Genomic DNA, 22,006 nt, shown 5'->3' with positions numbered 1-22,006 from the left:
CACAAATATTGAGACCATCAAGTCCGTAAATGTACAGTAAGTCTTTTTTTAACAATCAAACTTAAAGGCTGATGAATATCTGATAAATCTAAAAGTATATAAAGAGAATGCAAGAAAATAAAATAGGATGAAATACACATGAAAAAACGATCTTGAAAGAAAAAGAATGAGCTATAAAAATTGTTTAAACAACGAGAAATGTATATTGACCATTAATTTTAGTGCACAAAGTGCTAATTTGAATGCTACAAATGAATTAGAATGCTAAAAGTAGGCCTACACCGTCGCGATGTCAGAAAATCGTGATGCGCTAAATCGAATGACCAAATAGCGAAAGAAGAAATTTGTTCATTAATTGGAATGAAACATACATAGATTCTAACGGAAACTTCATAGATTTGAAATCTAGAAAAAGGAATAAAAACCCGAGATATACCCGACAGCACTAAAACCGTCGAATTTGAACGCAAGACAAATGAATTTGAATGACAAACTCGCGAATTTGGCCGGGAAATCCTATAGTACCCAATTTTTCACATATCGGTCCCTTTCTGAATTGCCCACACCCTCACCCCCCCCCCAAAGAAAAAATATTTTCACATTGTTACATGTATGCACAATATATATTGATGTGTCAACCTTCATAATGATTATTGACCTCCTTTAAATTTATATATGGAAGACTTTAGAAGACAATTGTTACAGTTCAACTATAGGACATTAAAGCATCTTCTAAACTGTCCTGACTAAAATGTAAAACGTTGTTCACATTTTGTATTCTTTGTTGAAAAACTTGCTTGCTGGCAAAAGTGTATGCATGTTTAAATTGTTGTTTACATGTCTAGTCCGGTTAATAATAGCACGTAATGATGTTATTATTCGACACGTTATTCACATTATCCTATCGACAAGCGTAACGATTTGCTTTAGTATCATATAACAAATATAACAAGTGACAAGTATGGTCTTCCTGAAAATTACATTACTATGTATATTCATCGTTATGGAAAATGTAGTATAATATACAACAATGGGCAAATATTGTTGTTTCCAGACCGATGATTTAAGTGAGAAGAACTTCATTTAATATTGAAGCTGTTGCCGTTTGTATATACATGAACTTGAAATAATAAGTAGCCTTGAAAGTGTCGCAATATATCATGTGTGATTGAGCTTGAAGTTTAATGGTGTAGATTTGTTTGAGACTTTATAGCCTTTGCTGAGATATTATCTCCAATCAAATCAAATTTAGTGATGTTATCGAACAACTTAAACAATATCAATCTTCTATTCTCCTAAATAAATCTAAGATACTTGAAAATTGCATTACAATGTAAATTCATCGTTAGTGAAAATGTTATACAATATACAACAATGGGCAAATAATTGTTTCCAGACCAATGATTTAAGTGAGAAGAACTTACATTTTATATTGAAACTGTTGCCGTTTGTATATACATGAACTCGAAATAATAAGTAGCTTCGAAAGTGTCGCATTATCATGTGTGAGTGAGCTTGAAGTTTAATGGTGTAGATTTGTTTGAGAGTATAATAGCCTTTAGTGAGATATATCTCGAATTATATTCAAATTATTGCATTGTGCATGTTCCAAGCTGCATTCTACGTGTTCCAAAATTTCTATCTTTGGGTAATTGTATGTTTTGCCTACACACTCCCATCATTCAAATTATTGCATTGTACATGTTCCAAGCTGCATTCTACGTGTTCCAAAATTTCTATCTTTAGGGGATAATATTGTTTTGCCTACACACTCCCATCATTCAAATTATTGCATTGTACATGTTCCAAGCTGCATTCTACGTGTTCCAAAATTTCTATCTTTGGGTAATTGTATGTTTTGCCTACACACTCCCATCATTCAAATTATTGCATTGTACATGTTCCAAGCTGCATTCTACGTGTTCCAAAATTTCTATCTTTAGGGGATAATATTGTTTTGCCTACACACTCCCATCATTCAAATTATTGCATTGTACATGTTCCAAGCTGCATTCTACGTGTTCGAAAATGTCTATCTTTACGGGATAATATTGTTTTGCCTACACACTCCCATTATTCAAATTATTGCAATGTACATGTTCCAAGCTGCATTCTACGTGTTCCAAAATTTCTATCTTTGGGTAATTGTATTGTTTTGTCTACACATCACTCAGGCGCGGATCCAGGATTTTCCAATAGGGGGGGGGGGGACCGTTTTTGTCCAACTCAATATACCAATACTGACAAGGTCATAATGGAAGCACGATACCGGAACATCGGGGGGGGGGGGCTATATAGCCCCTTGCACGAAAAAGTAATTTTCTGGTTTCACAATTCGGCTAGAGAGCGAAGCGAGCGAGCAAAAATTTGAGCATAATATGTATTTTGTGAAAGTATTATTTGTCACTAAAATAAATGAGAAAAGATTTTTTTTTTAAATCATATTCGGGCAGCTAGCTGTCCCCCCCCCCCCCATTACTGGCGAAGCGCATAAGCTTTGATGCTTTCAATATCTTATCTCCTTTTGGTAGGATTTCAGTCAGCTCATACAAATTCCATTAAAAAAATAGAGAAAAAATAATGTATCATGGGACAAAAACAGTGCGTCTTGCCAGCAATTGGCTACGAATAAAATTCAGGCACATCTCTCTTGTACCACTTAATAATACCAGCTTTGTCCAATTTCTTCATGATCTCAATCTCTCTTGCAAAATCGTGCCATTGTTTCAAATTCTTGTAGATAGTGAAGGTTTGATCGTAGTAGTAAGATGTGTACTTGTGATTGAATCCCATGCCATAAACACTGAGAGAATCACATCCAGAATGGAGAGCCGTCATGAACATCACAGCACCCGTACTTGGACGGAAAGACTCAGTCCGCATCCAGCTGAAAACATCAAACGAATGTATATAGTATATGTATATAGGTGATATGTATATACAGTGGCAATTTTTTTTTTTTTTTTTTTTTTTTTGGGGGGGGGGGGGGGGTTGTTGGCATGGGTTTTGCTTGAATTAATAAATGCGGGAGAACTATTAGGCCATTGATTGAAGAGAGTGTAAAAGAGGGATCGTATCATGATATTCTTTATTTCTGTTATTTTCTCTTGTACCTCTCTATTTCTTTCTCGTTATTGCTTTTCCTTTTTACTGATGGGAGAAGGGGGAGGGGGCATTATGTGCAAAGAACCATTTACTTCATATGAGTTGACTGAAACGTGAGTAGATCAAATTCCTTGTCTATGGACCTTGGTACCATATTAGGATTTGGACCCACAACTTCTACTTCACAGTCAAGAAGAAAAAAGCAATAACAAATATTTCTACTGATGCAAAATAGTTTATCGTATCCCCTCTATAGGTAAATTCAGGAGAGTACGAGAGACAGTTGCAGTATTTAAATGGTATGTAAAATATTTAAATCATACAAAATTATGTCCTGATTAGTGGTAGCATGATTGATAATGATTAATACCATAGTTCATGTACCGAAGAGGTCAATATCAGACTGACAACATAAGAGACGCGATGGCTCGATGGTCGAGCAGTGGTCATGTAACTGGGAGGTCCTGGGTCTGAAACCAAGTCGATGCACTAATGTTCTTTAGTTAGGCATTACATCCTCATTACCAAGTCCATCGGAGAGGATTTCAAGCTGTCAGTCCCCTGGTTGCTTACTTACAAGCATAAACATGCTTTCTTAACAGTCCGGTAAAAAAAAAATAGACAAAACAGAAGAATACATAACCTCAAATGGCCAAAAACCGGTTTGTTTAGCAGTGTGCTGAGAAACAATAGATTGATGTTGATCAATCATTGTCTTAAAGGTATAGACCAGTTTCGGAAACGCCCCCCCCCCCTCTCAAAAAAATGGAATGGAAGCTGTTATTACCAATCACGTGAAAGAATATGTTTTGACTAATACGTGATGATACAATTTTTTCGGGAAACCGCCTACTAATTGATATATTTGGTAAATTATCATATCGATCCGAACTGGATAGATATCGCGTAGTCCCATATACATCTTTCTGTGTACAGGTGCTCGTAACTTTTTCAAGACTGGGCCAAATTTCTTATCATGTTGATGATTCCAGAACCCTGCAGTACACACCAATACTTATATGCTAGATGATCAACCTTTTCTGATCGATTATACAGCGTTTCTTTCACAATGCAATCCCATGACCAGAACTGGTCTATACCTTTAAGGGCTGAAAGAGTACTCACACTTTATGAACATATCTGACAAAGTCTGGGTGCAGTAGTCTGACGTCTGCAGCTTGAGCTTTCAGCTTCTGTTTAGGATTAGTTCCCTTGACGACCTCTGAGATGTAGTGATAGTCGTTTAATCTACAAGGCAGGAAGACCCACTTGATACCCTGTAAGAATAAAGCAATGATTATATGAAATATACTACAAACAAAACAAAACAAACATTTCGGTGAACTTACATTGACCATTAAAATACATGTAAGTTAAAGGTAGGTTTTGATAAATTTCGAATAGCGCCTTCGGCCGTACAACGGTAGCTGCGACCATGAAAATCTCAGAATATGTAGTTTTGATATATAATTTCAAAACGGGAATAGCTAATTGGTCGATTTCAGTCAAGAACCATTGTTTCATAGCTTAATTAATATCTTGACCTTGAGAGGGAGCTATACAACAGAAAAAGTTTATTATTTACAATTAAATAACTTTCGACTCGATTTCAACCGCGACAACGATCACTAAATATTGTGGGATCACATATGCTTCCAATATGTTCATTTGAACCAAATTCATGACCCCATACCAAAACTTTGTATTACCTTTAACATTTATTGCAAAAATGCTAATGTCAATTATCAAACTTAATCAAAGATGCAGCTTCTTACTAAGGTTACTAAAAGGGTTTGGTCCAGGTTTGAAGTTACGTTTCAGTTTAGAGTAGGACATTATTTGCGGAGCAATAATTGTCGCCAGAGCTTGTGATCGACGTTCAACTAATTGTCTACCTTGTCTGTTGGTATATCAGCCTGTTGCATATGGATGAGGGATCTGTCAAAGAATACATAATGAGTTGTCCGAGTACCAACATCATGTTCATAGCCTCTCCTGTGACAATGGTTAACTCTGAAATAAAATGGAGGAATTTCAACTTCAGTTCTAGATTTCATTCAAAGGTAACATACTAGATAAAGATCTTGAATTCGCTAGTATTTGGATACACCTAGTAAGGTAAGTAAGAAACACTCAGTTAATGGTGAGGTTAAGAATGCCTGTACATTTTTTGAAAATCACAACTAAGTGTTAAATTTCCTAAATGCATCCATCATCTACAAATATCTTGTGTTACTGCTGATTTAGGTTACATCAAGCACATCATAGACAACAATAATTGAGTCCAACATACTATTCTTTTGCCTTTTTTTTGTGCAAAAGAATATCTTTGCAAGTGTTGGGTAAGACGAGGGGGTTTGTTTGAAACACTCTACAAATAAAGGGAAAAGGGTAACAACAAATTGCACCTTCATGAGTGACTATCATGAGGCTATACGGATAAATTTCTGAACGCTAATGATAAGATAGTAATACTTCATAAACGGTGTTTTACAGGGATATTTCATAGGTTATAAACATTTCAATAGCTCTTTTCTAAATCATAACACCGTATATCTGAACACTGCAGAATAAAGTCCTTTAACAACATATCAGATGCATTTCCAGCAGCAATAAAGTTCATAGAAATAGTCCTCTTACACAGGCTAATTTCACATGAGCCAAATGTACTTCGTTCCAAAACAAAACATTGAAATCGAGACACACGGTACGATTTTTACCTGAACACCATGTCATGGTTGTCTATTTCCTTGCCCAGGCCAGATCCATTCAGCATTCCTCCATTTCCCACGATTGCACAGCTCACGCATCGAGGTCTGTGATGATTCCCGAAACCAAGAACGGATTCCTCCTCCGAAAACAGTTTCAATGTCTTGGAGAGCTCTGATGAAAAAAGATAAAAATTGAAAGCATTGTCAGCACAATTTGGTTATTTTTAGCATTATCCATGATCATTTTAAGTACGGACATAAAATCCATTACAAAGCTGGAATAAGAGAATTTAGCTGATATGAATGTACAAGTCACAGGTATTTGAATATTTGCTGTTCCAGAATATTGAGAATAAATACAAATAATAATATTAACATCACAAGTGCCAGTTTCCTTGTTATTTAGTCTGATCTAAGATATAGTACTAGAAGAGGTATCTTGATATTATCCTTGATATTGGTAGGACGTATGGGACAAACATACATTGGAATGATACATCTTTACATGGGTAAATTGGTAATAAAGAAATAACAGTAAACAAAAAAAGTTTTTAAAAACCATTTAAATTCAGTTTCCAGTGCAATTTTTTTTTGTTTTTTTTTGTTTTTTTTGTTAAGAACATTTTCTTTACATATATTTACATCACTACACGGTTCAGTCCCCCCCCCCCCTCCCACAGCACTCTCACCTTCAAACTTGAGCTCATTTTCATCAAAGAATCCAAATGGCATATGGTATGTTTTCAAACGTTTGTATTCTTCCTGATTAATATTGCCATCTGTCATAATCATCTTTACGGCTGGTTGATAGTACTGGGAAGCCCATTGGGACTCCTGTAGTTTGCCTTGTAACGAATACGGACAAGACTGTTTGAAGAAACAGAGGTTTATGAAATATTAAATGAGCTTATTCGTGCAATCATGATGAAAAATAATGTTGAAACTCGATACTTCCGAGATCCAGCACATAATTAACTCCCCCTGCAATAAGCACAACCTTATGAAGTGATACGACTTTTTACTCCAGCGATTATTGTTCTGGGCTTTATTTGGTCAAAGGTGTAGGGTTGGAGTTAAGAATGCTGTTAAATGATCACAGGGATGGACAAATAAGAGTTCATCGTAGACACTCTTCTTGTATAAGACTATAAGGTAGCCCACAATAAAATCTCAAGAACAAAACTGTTAATTCCACTATACCGGTAAAAAACTCAACATAAATTCCCCTAAACATTACAAGAGGGCTTTTCTTTTCCTATCACCTAGATTTTTTTTTTCTAGCAAGTTCATTGTTTTTCTGGTAGTTTTCTGATATGGTGTACATGAAGCAGAGTCCCTTCATAGACAGAACTCTGACATTGACGTCCCATTTTGAAGGGAGTTCAGTAGCTTTCCATTTACAACACACAGTTGCTTATGACACTCCATCAGAAGTGTTGTGCAAAAGTGGAGATAAATGGTTTCTAATCATGAGTTCTCGTAACTCTTCTATAAAAGGCTTCTGATACAGGGCAATAGTGTATTAAAAGATTCGGGTGTTATTGACTTTCGTTTGCCATCAATATTTGGGTTTTTTAAATAAAAAGAAAAGTATAATATATTAAGAGGTTGATCCTTTAATACTTCCAAATATTGTATCTCATACTACAAAGAGGAATTCGTTCACTTATCATCATAGCAAATTAGCAATATAAAGAAGAATACCATTTCTGATTTATGAGATATATCGAACCAAACTTGTACTTACAGAAAATTTAAACTTTTTATCTATCCTGAAAGACAGTTCTGAATTATTTGGAGCAATTGTGATGAATGGATAAGGATGCTTTAGTCTTGTTTTCTGCTCCTGAACATCAAAAGGATAATTCAATTGATGCTCTTTTCCCAGGAATAAAAGGTCACGTTCTAAGACAACTTGGTGTGATTCAGCTAAGTCATCACCAGCAAATCTGCAAAATTGAATCAGTTAAAAAAATGATTAGGTCCACAACAAAATTCATGAAACTATTCACAAAGAAAAAAAGTATTAAAAAAAAAACTCTCCAACCTTCTTTTAATGAGATTTTCTAATCAGAAGAACATCTTGTAGTTGGCAAATGTCACAAAAACATTTAAAATCTTCATTCGATCATTGAATCATGGAGAGGTCCCATTAAGTGCATTTCTCATAATCACACTCAAAGTGACAGAGGTTCTTCACGGCGGTTCTGACATAACTCGACTCTAGGGGCGGGGCAACCCATACTTGGCCCAAAATCAAGGCGGAGTTAGCCAGGAGAGCTCCAATTGATAGCACAGGCTTAAATAAGATTTGCACTATGAACAGTAGATGTGTCTTAGACATTGATTTCCAACTGTAATTGATAGAAATATGTGAAACATTTAAGTACTTTCAATTTTTCTTTAGAGCGACATGTGAAATTTATGAATCATTTAGGACTACTTTGAGGTGTGGTCTGGTTTTTAGCAAGTTAATCTCCTTAAGTTAATCTCCTTAACTCAATAACTGGATGAATCTCAATATTAGAAACAGTGCTAGCTAATTCTATGAAAAGAAATGACTTTAATGGGGGGAAATGTTGTTCACCCACCTGTCTCTTCTGTATGCTCCGTTAATTGTATTCTGAGCGATGTATACCAGGGTACCCACTGTAGCCCAAACTAGGATGGAGACCAATCTAACATACGATTTGTTGTGGAAACGCATCGCATCAGCCCATCAGATTCCAGATTGAAAAAACGTCTGCGGAGAAGGAAAAAAAAGAAGCATGCACAAGGCCGTGTAAAATTGAAAAGTTTCTCGTCCTAATTTTTTCATAGATGTGGAGGGGGCGGGGAGGGCATTTTATTTGATATTTGATATTTGTTAAAGATGACCGCTGCACATACAAATGCTTTGAGGCAGTGTCAACTTTTATTTCTTATGGGAGTCCTTCTAGACAACCAACATTAAGCAAATCAAGATTTTACAGGTCTTCACTATATGCAGCAAAAGGTTAGGGATTAACAAATATGTAGAAAAAACATAACAAGTTTATTTCGCTGAAAATTTCTAGATAATATTTTAACTTGTAGGTCTAGTTGTGAGTTACAGATACCTATGGAAACTTTTGAATGCAAGATAATATTAGGAAGTTAAAATAGTCTAACTTTAAGACTAAGATCAAGTCTAATATCCACACCTGCAACACAAAGTGGTCAATTATGCCAATTATTATAATAATAATTACTATCCATTCCTATTTTGAATGAGGCCAAACCAACTAAACCGTAAACAGTAACGACTGACTGATACCCCGGCTGATACCCTAACTATACTCTTATATAAGGCCTGTTTTCATCAGCTCGAGTTTGCTAAATAGCCCGCTATTTCTAATTTGGAAAATTTGCCCGATGTTACAAATCGCGTTTCGAAACTCGAAACTCGAGCTCGAGAATTAGCTCGAGATAATTTACTCAGTGTTAGCGCATAGCGAGTCTTTGGGCTGGTGAAGACGGACCGGACAAATAGCGGGCTATTTTGCAAACTAGCCCAAGATATCTTAGGAAGATTTCCCGAGCAATAGCCCGTTATTTGTGTCTTCACCTGTCAAATAGCACGCTCTTTCATGATCGGGCTAATTTCCAGAATCAGAAATAGCGAGCTATTTGACAAACTGGAGCTGTGTGTCTCCCTTTGATTTTTACAGACGTCTGGGAACCGACCTTTAACCTTTCCATCCGAAAGACGCGACTCACTGCACAGAACCGGAGTCAGTTTGAAGTCGAAGACAGGGATCTGATCGCACGTACCACGGACATCACCGCTAGAACAACTCACATCTCCCCTTTTAAAATCTAACCTCAGTCTCAATAGACCAGTTCACGGTTAGCACATTACTGCAATGACCCCGAATATCCACAGATCTTCAAACATGAAGAGGTCCCACTTTGTAAATTTTTGAAATAATCACTCCTACGGCGATGGATGTGCTACATAAATAGCCCTTTTTCCCCCCTTTTTCAAAGAATACTTCCACCTGTGTATCATGGAGTGCATAAATGAATAATGATTACATAACTTTCATGAGCACGTATCCAGTATTTCGTCTCCGTGTATTTCACAATTTGTTCTGCAATGACCTATTTCTGCTCATGCTCAGATTGCGACCGTGAACTGGCTTATTTTAAACGTTATACCTTCCAAATTAAAGGCACATGGGACCTGTTTCGTTCAAACTTGTTACAAATGCTAGTTTTGAATGACAAATTCTCTCTCAGCCATTAAATGTGACGATTTCAGTAGCTTGTAAAAGTTGCAACTTGTCATAGATGTCAAGTTTTGTTAAACGGATCCTGGTTTCCATTTATCATATTTTCTTCTTCAGGGATGTTCTGAATAAATTATCACTCTGAATTATCACTTTGAAAGCTTAATATCATTCTATCCCCTTTCTTTCATGGATGATTTAGAGTAAGACCTTAAATCATACAGCTATAGCAACACTGAATAAAATCATGGCAAAGTCTGGTCGCCTACAAATAGCACGGTTCAACAGAAATGAAACAAGCCTATTAAGTTTGCATCCTATAATATATATAATTATTTATATTTCATATAAGATGAAATTAAGTAAAATATATATAATGTATGTAGGTCTAAAATGTAATAAAGAGGTAGATTACAAAGGCATTTGAATGGTGATAGGGTCGTGTGTCATTAAGAGCTTAGAACAAATAGGCCTACTTCTATTAACGTTGAACGTTTTGCCTGTATATATACAGGTGCAAGTATGTCAATAAACTATCAAACTTATTTTGTAATACAAGTCGATGAATGTGAATTTGATATAATGGCATGAACGTAAGTGTTAAGTTAACCCTGTTATAATATATTATATATATAGGCCTATAGAAATGTATGTAATTTGCTGAAATAAAATTGTTATTTATACATAATTATATTGTTTCATTTTGAGATATTGATAAATATATTACATTTATAATATGAATTGCATATTTCTAGCCCTCACACAAGTGTGCACCATCTCCACTACTTAGGGAGTATCCCTTTGAAAATCAGTCACATTGGCTTTTGACAATCCTCAAAGATAACCATTTCCTCCTGGGTGGAGAGTGGCCGTGTACAAAAATAGTTTGCCAGGTAATCGTATTGCCATGGCTGCGACTCGGACCACAAACAATAAGATTCACAGTTCGGTGATATATCCACAATGACACCTTTTTTTTAAAACAGTCAATCACATGTTCCAAGGTTTATTCAGAAATGAAAATTAATTAAATACTATGTCCTCTACCATATTCTCCATCTTTTCCTATACATCTTACATGTGAACAAAAAGTACTCCGTATACTAATATCATAACATTAGTACTGAATGAAATGATTCTAAAATAAAAAAAAATACTCACACTCCTGAGAATTCAATATAAAATATGAAAGCACTATTCATTAGTGTTTGGAATAGACTTTGTTTGATGCACTTCAACGTATCAAGCTCACATCCTATGCAGTATGATGACTTTCAATTTTTTGGAAGGAAATGTGAATTTATAGAATAAATGGTGAGGGATATTTTTTCATGAAAACTTTTATATCTTTCTGATTGGTTGAATGGTAAATCCTACTGGACGGTGAATATTATTGATTAGACAGCTGCGTAATTACAATTGTTTAGTTAGTAACAGCTTTCATTTAGTTAAAGCTACAATAAATTAATTATTACCTGATTAATACCTCAAATTCAATACTCATATATTATTAATATGTTTGTTGTTTGTCAGGGGGAGGGGGAGGGGAGGGGAAGGCTTCGATCTATGATATTCATTCAGTATAATTAATTTGAAGACATTATGTACTGTGTATTTAACTATATTATGTATATATGAGGGCTGTACAATTTTCTTTACATTTTAATATGTTATGTACAGTGCGTCCCAATGAAAACTATACACTTTTGAAATGGCTGCTGAATAAATAATATATGATTCTGGGGGGAAAAGTTTTATATGTATGGAAAGCTCATAAACTCAACTTTTATATGACACCAAAAGGTCCGAAAATAATTCATGCTTGGGTGAACACTGCTCACTTTTGCAAAGGGTATGGAAATTAGGTTGCGCAGGAAGTAGCCTTCCAATTTGTGAGAGGTAAATCCTTTGGAGCCTACGGAATTGACCTTTTGGTGTCATATAAAAGTTGAGTTTATGAGCTTTCCATACATATAAAACTTTCCCCCCCAGAATCATATATTATTTATTCAGCAGCCATTTCAAAAGTGTATAGTTTTTTTTTGGGACGCACTGTATATCAATGTAGATGTATGATTTTTTTTCATTTATACTGAATGAATGCAATAAAGAATGCTACAAAGTAAACACAAAATATCACATGCTACTTTATAATACACTTGGCTATGGACACAAAGCACTCTATATCCTTACACCATCATAGTAAAACGACACATGATCGGTTTCATATTCATACACGTCATCCATAATGATTAATTTCTAAACACACACTGATACCTGACACTGTAAAACAGTTAATTGAAGTGTAAGTTTACATTGTGACATATCACACTGTGCACATAATGCAACCTGTGTTCTCACCGTGGGCACGTCGGGGGGAGGGGGAGGGAGGGGGAGGGAGTGGCTTCAGTTTCTGATAATTTTCAATATACACCTGTACCTATATTCCGACAACCATGCATCACCTCATATCCGGGCAGCGAGGATATTCAGGCAAGAAGTATCAGCCCCCCGTGTTGGAAACTATGGATATTACACGACTTGAAGCGCCATATAGCGGCTTGCTTAGTACGACCAGGGGGGATGAGAATTAAACTCTCATCACTGGTACGACCATGTAATAGGTCCATGGTACGACGCGAGTTTTTAAAAAGTGAAAAGAAAAGCGACGTGAGGTATAACGTAGAGTGGTCAACAAAAACTGATTGCATGATCCACAGCATGGTCGTAGCCCATCTTGAAGTTTATATGAACAAATGTTCTCTTATAAGTTATTTTACTCTGAATACATATCAAGTGCATATAAAGATGGATTGAGCTGTACTCGCTAATGAAGATTTAAAGGTTTGAAGAAGAAAAAAATCACACTTTTTTGATTGACATCTAAAAAATTACAGACGTTTATAATAAGAATGATTAGTTACGTCTGGGACCGTCCGAAAGACGTGACTGAGATCTGACCGGAAGTACCACGGACATCACCGCTAGACATCTCCCCCTTTTACTGAAGCCAATCTAACATAAGAATGTAGTATACATTTAATGTAGCGCTAATACCCCTCAGTTTCTAATTTTAAACCTCCCAAATTAAAGGCACATGGGATCTGTTTTGTTACAACTTGTTACAAATACTAGAATTGCATGACAAATTTTCTTTTAGCCAATCAATGCCAATCAATGCCAATCAATTTTAGTAGCTTATTGCAATTTGTTATCGATATCAAGTTTTGTGAAACGGATGCGGTTTACAAAAAAAATATTTTTTATAAGTTTTTTTTCTTTCTTCAGGGATATTCTGAATAAATTGTCACTTTCAGAAGGTTAAAGAGTAAGGCTCTACAGCTAACAACATATAAAATATCATGGAAAAGCTAGGTCGCATTCACAAAAAGCACAGTAAACCAAAAATGAAAAAGCCTATTAAGTTTGCATCTTTTAATTATACATATAATTATTTATAGTTTAAATATAAAATGAAATATGTGTATATATATATATATATGTATATATAGGTCTAATATTTAATAAAGAGGTATATTAAAAATCAATTTGAATGGTGATAGGGTCGTGTACCAATAAAGGGGAATTAACCGCTTGACTATGAAGCATTATCATAACATAGAGAGTAAAAAAACGTTTCATTTGATATAAAAAGCTTTATAATAAAAAGGCCACATAATATCGTCTTGCAAGTACAATAAAGAGACCCCATTTCCTAATATTTACGACGTGGTCTGTTCCCCAAGGAAGCTGCCATTTTGTCGAAATTTTCCTTCAGAACTTCCGGTTATGACGTATCGCAAGGAGAATTGATGTAGCGCGCGGCGCTCGCGTTAAATGCAATACACGTCAAACATCGTGTACTGCCAAGTCAAGTGTTTGGTTGTAATAATTCGTCCTTGTTTTCACGAAGTGACGGTAGTGAGGAACAGGCGCGGATCCAGGGGGGGGGGCAGAGCGTGCCTTGGCCCCCCCCCCGCAAAAAAAAAAGAAAAGAAAAAGGAGAGAGAGAGAAGGAAAAGAAGGGAAAGAGGAGAGAAAGGGGAAAAAAAAGAAGAGGAAGAAGAAAAGAAAAGAGGGAAGAAGGATATCGGGGGGAAGGACTTGCCTCCCCCCCCCCCCTAATAAAAAAATAAAAGAGAAGGAAGGAAAAGGAAAGAAAAAAGATAAAGAGGAGATAAAGGGAAGGACAAAATAGGAAGAAGAAAAGAAAAGAAGGGGGGATATCAGTTGCAATTTTCCCGCCAACAAGGTGTAGATCGGAGGGGGGGGGGGCCCACTGGCATACTGATAGGGGAGGGGGGGGGTTGGATAAATAGAATTCAAACGTGGTTTATTTATAATTCCATAACGGTGGTTAACAAATAATGCTGAAATGAGATAATTTTCCTCACTTCATGCGTTTGTTGGAAATGACAAATTCCTAAATTTACAGCCAGGCAAGAAAATGCTTCTTGAGATGCCTGCATATCAGGGCCCGCGGAACGGCGGGGATCGGGATCCTCGAGCCCCTCCCCCACACTTTCTTTGAAAAAGTATATTAAAGAGAAATAGAAAGAAAGAGAGCGAGAAAGAAAAAATAGTTAACTGCCGGTGTCACATTATAAAGGGGTATCAAAATATGCTCATCTGACCATGATTAAAATTAATGCCTAAAATCCTAAGGGCTCTGCCCCCTGGATTCTACCTAGGGCCCTAAGGCGGGCCCTTAGATGCTCATATGACGGTCATTTAATGCCTAAAACCCTGATTTCTGGGGGCTCTGCCCCCTGGACCCCACGCCAAATAGTGTCCTGCTAGTGTCACAAATAATAAGGTATCAAAAATGCTCATCTGACCGTAATTAAACGCCTAAAACCCATGAGCTTCTGGGGATCTGCCCCCTGGACCCAACCAAGAGCCCTTAGGCGGGCCCCTCGATACTCATCTGACCGTAATTGAGTGCCTAAAACCCTTGAGATTCCGGGGCTCCGCCTCCTGAACCCCAAGCCAATTAGTGACCTGCCATTGTAACAATTAGGTATCAAAATAATGCTCATCTGACCGTATAAATGCCTAAACTCCTGAACTTCCGGGGCTCTGCCCCCTGGACCCCGTCTAGGGCGCTAAGGCGGACCCCTGAATGCTAATCTGACCGTAAATTAAAACCTTAAACCCCTGAGCTTCCGGGGCGGACAAGGTATCAACATAATTATGTTCATCTGACAGCAGGCGCGTAGCCAGGGGGGCGGTGGGGTGGTCCCCCGGCCAAAAAAGAGAGGAGTGTAAAGGAAGAGGACGTAGGAAGAAAAGGGAATAGACAAAGAACATATTTAAAATTCAGACAAGGAGTCGAGAACGGTACAACGAATCGTCTTCTTTCTCTAGTGAATTAATGAAACGTCAAAGCTTTAATGAAAAGTAAAAGTTTCCGCGCTTCGCGCGGGTGGGGGAAACTAAATTATTTTCGAGAGCGGAACAACGAATCGTCTTCATTCTCTAAAAATTTAATGAAACGTCGAAGCGGGGGGAAAACTGAATTTAGACAAGGATTAAGAGTCCAGAACGGTACAACGAATCGTCTTCTTTCTTTAATGATTTAATGAAACGTAAAAGCTTCCGCGCTTCGCGTGGGAGGGGGGAAACTGAATTTAGACAAGGATTAAAAGTCATAACGGTACAACGAATAGTCTTATTTCGCTTATGATTTAATGATACGTAAAAGCTATATTCAGACGAGGATTATTTTTCGAGAACGGTACACGAATCGTCTTCTTTCTCTAATATTTTAATGAAACGTACAAGCTTCCGCGCTTCGCGCGGGAGGGAGGAGGGGAAAACTTAATTCAGATGAGGATTAAGAGTCGAGAACGGTACAACGAATCGTCTTCTTTTTCTAATGATTTAATGAAACGTAAAAGCTTCCGAGCTTTGCGCGGGAGAGGGGGGTGAATTAAGACGAGGATTAAGAGTAAAAAACTGTACAATGATTTTCCAATGATTTAATGAAACGTAAGAGCTTCCGCGCTTTGCGCGGGAGGGGAAAACTATTTTCAGACTTGTAGGCACGTACAGAAGGGGGGGGGGGAGGGGGTTAGGGGGTTGACCCTCCCCCCCTTCGGTTTTTTATGTGTGTATTTTGGAGCAACCCCCCCCCCCCTTTTTCTGTGATTTTTTTTTTTTTTTAATTTGATTTAAAAAAATTTAAAAAATATGCCAATGGCTGACCTAAAAAGGTGACCTCACCCCCCCCCCCCAACGGAACAAAATGTCAAATTTTCAAATTTCGTGACCAAAAAAAAAAAAGTGTCCTCTTCCCCCCCCCCCCCCCCCCCCCCCCCCCCCCCCCCCCCCCGCTTTATTTAGCGGCTGGCTGAGTCGTTACGATTTTTTTTCGGACCAAAAAAAAAAAAGTGGGCCCCCCCCCCCCCCCCCCCCCCCTAAGAAATCCTGGATCCGCGCCTGGTGAGGAAAAAGGTAACGCAAAGTAAATGCAATTTTTTTTCACTACCGTCACTTCGTGAAAACAGCGACGAATTGTTCCTCTAAAACAAAAGGAAAAACGATGTGATCTGCAATGATCATTTTACACTTTACAGCAGAGAAACGCACGTACGCAATAGCAGTCGAATCCATGCAATACGCCATAGAACGGGCCGTGCGCAAACACAATGGCGACGTTCTGAAAATTCTCGAGCCGCGAAAGACGAAGGATTCTGAAAAAGAGTTACGTCCTCCCTTTCGACAAATGTATGTTATGATGTTATATATTTTTCAGATAATGATTTAAATAGCCTAAAAACTGAAGTAATCATTTAGTTTGAGGTTAATTCCCCTTTAACAGCCAATAACAAATGGGCATAATTCTATTTATAATGTTTAACTTTGTGCCTCTATATACAGGTGCAAGTAGGTCAATAATCTATCAAACTAATTTGAGAGTAAAGGTCGATGTGAAATTGATATACTGGCATGAATGTATAGTAATTCATGAATACATTCTTCAAATAGAATACAATGTGAGTCATAAAAAGGAACTCAAAAATATCGTTTCAACAATTATAATGATTTAATACGGACACGGTATTGTATTGGTTTGGTTTGGTTTATCATCGAACATAGAAATAAGAACTTAAGTTGGTCATTTTACAGAGTTAAAAGTGCAATGCATAATAGTACATTGATAACGCCTTAAAATATATTGAAAATCGAACAAATATTTTGAATATTTACATGTGAATTTTTTTGTTTCATTCTCAATTGCCATTTGTTAAAACAGAAATAATTTTACAGGTTTATTGCAACAATAACGAAGTAGGTAGCCCACGAAGAATGATGGAGACAGTGATTTCTAAACCAAAGAAATGAAGGTTTCTAGTTTGATAATTAGAATGAAGAAATATAGATGAAATCTGTACACGCAGGTGAAATAAAATGAAGATGTATAGAAAGATAGAGTACACAAATGATAAAAGATTGAAGCTAAGTTACAAGATTGGTTAAACAAGCTGATGTTCCCGAACTCAAAGAAATGGGCAAAGTTATCATATGTATAATGCATGCGGAAATAATTGCTACATAAATTAATTCAAATAAGAACAATTTAGTGTATCATGATTTCTTTAACATATTTGATACCTAGATTGATAAATTGATATGTCAGAGGTAAGCTAAACATCACAGCAGCATAACAATTTCCAAACCGAATTTCAGTCCCAGTTTAGTTTACCTCTGCTATAATTATTTAGTTTATATTTTCTTTTACATTCAGTTTTCAACGACATGAACGAACATTCTTTTTAATCAAATTGTAGCCTCCCGCTTAACCATCGCCAACCGATGAATAGCCATAATTCACAGATCTCAGCACAATACTCTTTTCATTTTACCTATACACACAGTTTATCATAATAATGCGATTATCTTTTTAATGGAGTTCGATAATTCATCAGAAGCAGAACTCATACCGTCTATCAGTGAATCGGGAGTGAAACACTACAAGAAATTGTTGATAAAATATTTGTTAATTAACACAATTCAAGTAGGATACATACAAATAAACGTAATAAAAAGTAAGAATAAATAAAACAACCACCAACCGTGAGGGAAAGATCATAATTACACGAATTTTCGGCCATAAGCCTTTGTCAATATTTTTCTCAAATTTCCATCAACCGACACAGGAATCTTTTTTATATAATCAATAAATTGAAATACTAAAAGTTAAGAAATAAAATATGTGTAAGTTACTTCATTGGCTAAATAATCTTGTTGAAATATTAATTATGCAGGGTACAAACAATACCAAAATATTGATGGGGAGTTCTCTTTGGAAATTGAAAGAATGCCATCCTGTTGGTATGAACAAGTGAGAGTCTTTGAACCTACTTTATATTTAAGAAAAAATATCAGTATTTTGAATATACAATCTGTAATGGCAAATGACAGGTTTAAATGATATTCACCACATATACATAATAAACAAATATATGAAATGGGCGACAATTGTATGTACTAACTAAAAATATTTATCACTATCTTCCTTTTTAAGTTAGCAAAATTATACTGAAGAGGTGTCGTGGTCGAGTGGATACGTCGCCGGACTGTCGATCGCAAGGTCCGCGGTTCGAGTCCCGCCGAGCACTAATGTCCTTTGGCAAGACATTGATCTACATTTGCCACACTCAACCCAGGTGATGTAAATGGGTACCTGGCAGGAAATAATTCCCTGAAATTGAAATTGAAATGCTGGAGCGCTGTATAAACGACTGCTAGGCTAAAGCCGGGGTAATAATAAATGTGCCTCGGAATAGAATTATCTGAATAGATGGCGCTATAGAAATGCCTATTATTATTATCACGTTATGCATATTATGATGTTTTCTTTTGAGAAATGACAGTACTTTTAGGCCTTGCAAACATCGATTTCCTCTAGAGTGATCAGAACAAGTTCATTCTCATCTAGAACTGCAGCAATGTCTCCATTCGACGCCACAGCAATTGACAAACGGGGTGCTAATCTCTGCTGGGTTGCTGGAGAACTTGGATTTGTTGATTGCGTTGCAGGTGGCCTATGGGTGGGTGCTGCCTGCATTTGGAGATCATAAGGTGACTGGAACCCATGTCCATATTGGAGTAGAGCCGGATGCTGAACCATTGATGGATATGGAGTTGAAAATCCACCGAAGTTGAATAGGTTGGTTTGCTCTGGTGATGGTGGCTTTTGTGATGACAAAGGCCTATCTCTGAAAATCGTTTCATGAAGATTCCCTTCTTTGTCCAAGATTCGCAGAGTAATCTTGGAATCTTGACTTGAAAGAAGGTAAACTCGTCTTTCATGACTACATGTTAATGCCGCGTTCTCCCAGACGACTCCTTCCCTATCGCTGAAGATGCATCGAATATTCTGTTGGCCGTCAATGAGAGAGACTGAAGCTGGTTTGCTAGCGATGAGGATAGTTTCGCATGGGCTTGTATTGCAGGTGGTGATCGCCAATGGAATCATGAGGCCAATGGGACCATGGCTGGGCGAAACAACGTTGTTCGGTGCTATTTGAAGCAAGCAATCCAAATCTTCAGTCGTAACATAAACATATCCTTTCGTGCTGACAGCCATAGAGTGTCCTTGATGAATCTTGTCATTGTGTCTTGTGACTTCCCTCTGTTGAGGATAACGAAGAGTATTGAGAGCAATCGACGTCGACCCTTTGAACAGTTTATCTCCCTCTAAACAGCATATTTGTCCATTTGGTAGAATATCATACGGGCAAAAGGTTCTGTCAGAAGGGGGGAAACAACGTTGGCCTACTGCGGACGATATTAGATTAGCTCCATAAGTAGCTTCCATACCATATACATTTGGTTTGGGACACGCTTCTCTCATACGAAAATTCATAGTTTGTTGAACGTACGCTGCATGTATTTCTGGCCTTGGCTCCTTTTGGACATTATGACACGACATCTGCCCACTGTCTGTCGCATAGACTACACTTAGATTACCATTATCCTTCTTGCCTACTGCATAATACCTTGTTGCATGTGGTACATTCTGTCGCTCTAGAACTCGTTTTTTGCTCCACAAGATTTATTGACGAATGGTGAGAAGAACTGTTTTGAGTACACTTCAATGTCAAGGTCTTGAATTCAGTTTGTAAGTTGTCAAGTGCGGTAGCGTCTGATTCGATGCCCGTCATCTTCCGAACCGACTCGAGGAGATTATGGTGCATTCCAGCCACCTCGAGATCATCCTTTGATGAAGAGACCTGATGAAGAACTCTTGCGACCTCCTCGATAGCTATTTTCGCTGATCTGTTTCTCTGTTCGATATCATTTATAGCGTCTTGATTCTTTTCGACGTAGTCTTTGCTCTGTTCAAGGAGCATTGTCTTAATTTTAGCAACTTCGATTTCGATTTCTTTGGCAATGTCACTACTTTTCTGATATAGTACTTGCTTTGTAGCAACTATCTTGGAGAAAAACGAATCCAGATCTTTGGCTTTCATATCAACCTGTGTGACCAGTTTGGCTACATCGCGACGTTGTTGTTGCACGATTTCTTTCAGGTACACGCATTCATGACCATCAACCTTGGAGTGATCAAGAACAGTGCAGTCGGCACAAATGCAAGCTTTGCATGTCTTACAATAAAACTTGAACCGTTCATCATGTCGAGGACATCTACGAATAACTATGCTCTTTTCTACGGACACGCGTTCACTGGAGACATCCGTCAAAGGAACTGTCTGGTGATTTCGGCACGTCGGCATCTTTAGATGAAACTCGGCACACCCTCGGCACATCTTTAAATCACATTCGTCACAGAACAAACAAGCTTTGGACGATGTACACAAAGAACAACTCTGTTGTATTGTTTCCCCAGACTTACTTGTACTGTCTTTGAGTGCTTGAAGAAGTTTATTAGCGCGAAAGTCCGGATCGAACCCGGTGATCCCAACTTTAGGAATAATCGTACGTTTGCGACAAGTAGGACAATTCATGAATCCATCCAAACTTAGGTCAGCCAATCCCTCCAGGCAATGCTCACAAAAACTGTGGAGACACATCAGCATGCGAGGAGACTCGAGTCTATCAAGACATATGCTACATTCAAGTTCTTCTGCGATAACATCTCCAATTGGCTTAGAAACAGCCATCTTAATTGTCATGAAACGTACTATATGGAGTGATCAATTAGACCGCTAATACGACGAAGAAAGCTTACGAACCTTGATTCAATCACATAACGTACAATATTACGGAAGCCCATTAGTGCCACCTACGAAATAAATTTAAGAGAAATTATCTGGCGGCCGCCAGTTAATTATCTGGCGGCCGCCACTTAATTATCTGGCGGCCGCCACTTAATTATCTGGCGGCCGCCAGTTAATTATCTGGCGGCCGCCAGATAATTATCTGGCGGCCGCCAGATAATTATCCGTGTCTTCACGGTTGTTTCATCGCAAAGCATGCCGGGACATAATTCTAGTACATTTTTACCTTCGCCGTGATCAGCTGTCCCGTTTGCAAACAACGGGATTCTTATCGAAGCAACATCTTAATCTTGTACATAATCCGCTATTCTGCAGTGATTTTCTTTCACTCCAGTATCGTTTGTACGGTAAGAAACCAAAGTTTGTGTTTATTATTCATTTTTATGACGAATAAAGCTGATAATACGACGTAATGCATGAGAGTGGGCCGGGTCAAGCTTTACTAAATGTAGGCCTAGACCTCTAGATCTAGTCCCGTATGTTTAAATGTGTGTGCATTTTAAGTAGACTGATTGCCTTGTGTCTATCTTGATCTGAATATAATAGTCTATGTATTGATGAGCTCTACTTGAGGATCTACATGACAGGGGCGTATGAAGGAATTTTTCGAGGGGGGGGGGGGGTTAAAATTTGAAAATCGTGCCGAAATTTCACATCGACTCAGCCAGCCGGAGAATGAGAGGGGGGGGGG

At 37.5% G+C, this 22,006-nt stretch overlaps 1 protein-coding gene across 1 annotated transcript in view; it reads right to left on the bottom strand.

The window, feature by feature from the left end:
• Nucleotides 1-2,622: 2,622 nt before the first annotated feature.
• The window catches only part of LOC115929913 (alpha-N-acetylgalactosaminide alpha-2,6-sialyltransferase 2-like), a 29,371-nt gene continuing 9,987 nt past the window's right edge, over nt 2,623-22,006 (bottom strand). Inside the window, exons 7-8 of the mRNA XM_031000040.1 lie at nt 4,231-4,382; nt 2,623-2,887 (exon numbers count right to left, since the gene is read on the bottom strand). Of these exons, the coding sequence (XP_030855900.1) occupies nt 2,623-2,887; nt 4,231-4,382 (417 nt within the window). The remainder of the gene's footprint in view (nt 2,888-4,230; nt 4,383-22,006) is intronic.

This window comes from Strongylocentrotus purpuratus, unplaced genomic scaffold (genome assembly GCF_000002235.5).
Source record: "Strongylocentrotus purpuratus isolate Spur 01 unplaced genomic scaffold, Spur_5.0 spur5_scaffold_6, whole genome shotgun sequence".
NCBI lineage: Eukaryota > Metazoa > Echinodermata > Echinoidea > Camarodonta > Strongylocentrotidae > Strongylocentrotus > Strongylocentrotus purpuratus.
This window is presented reverse-complemented; position numbering and strand designations above follow the sequence as displayed.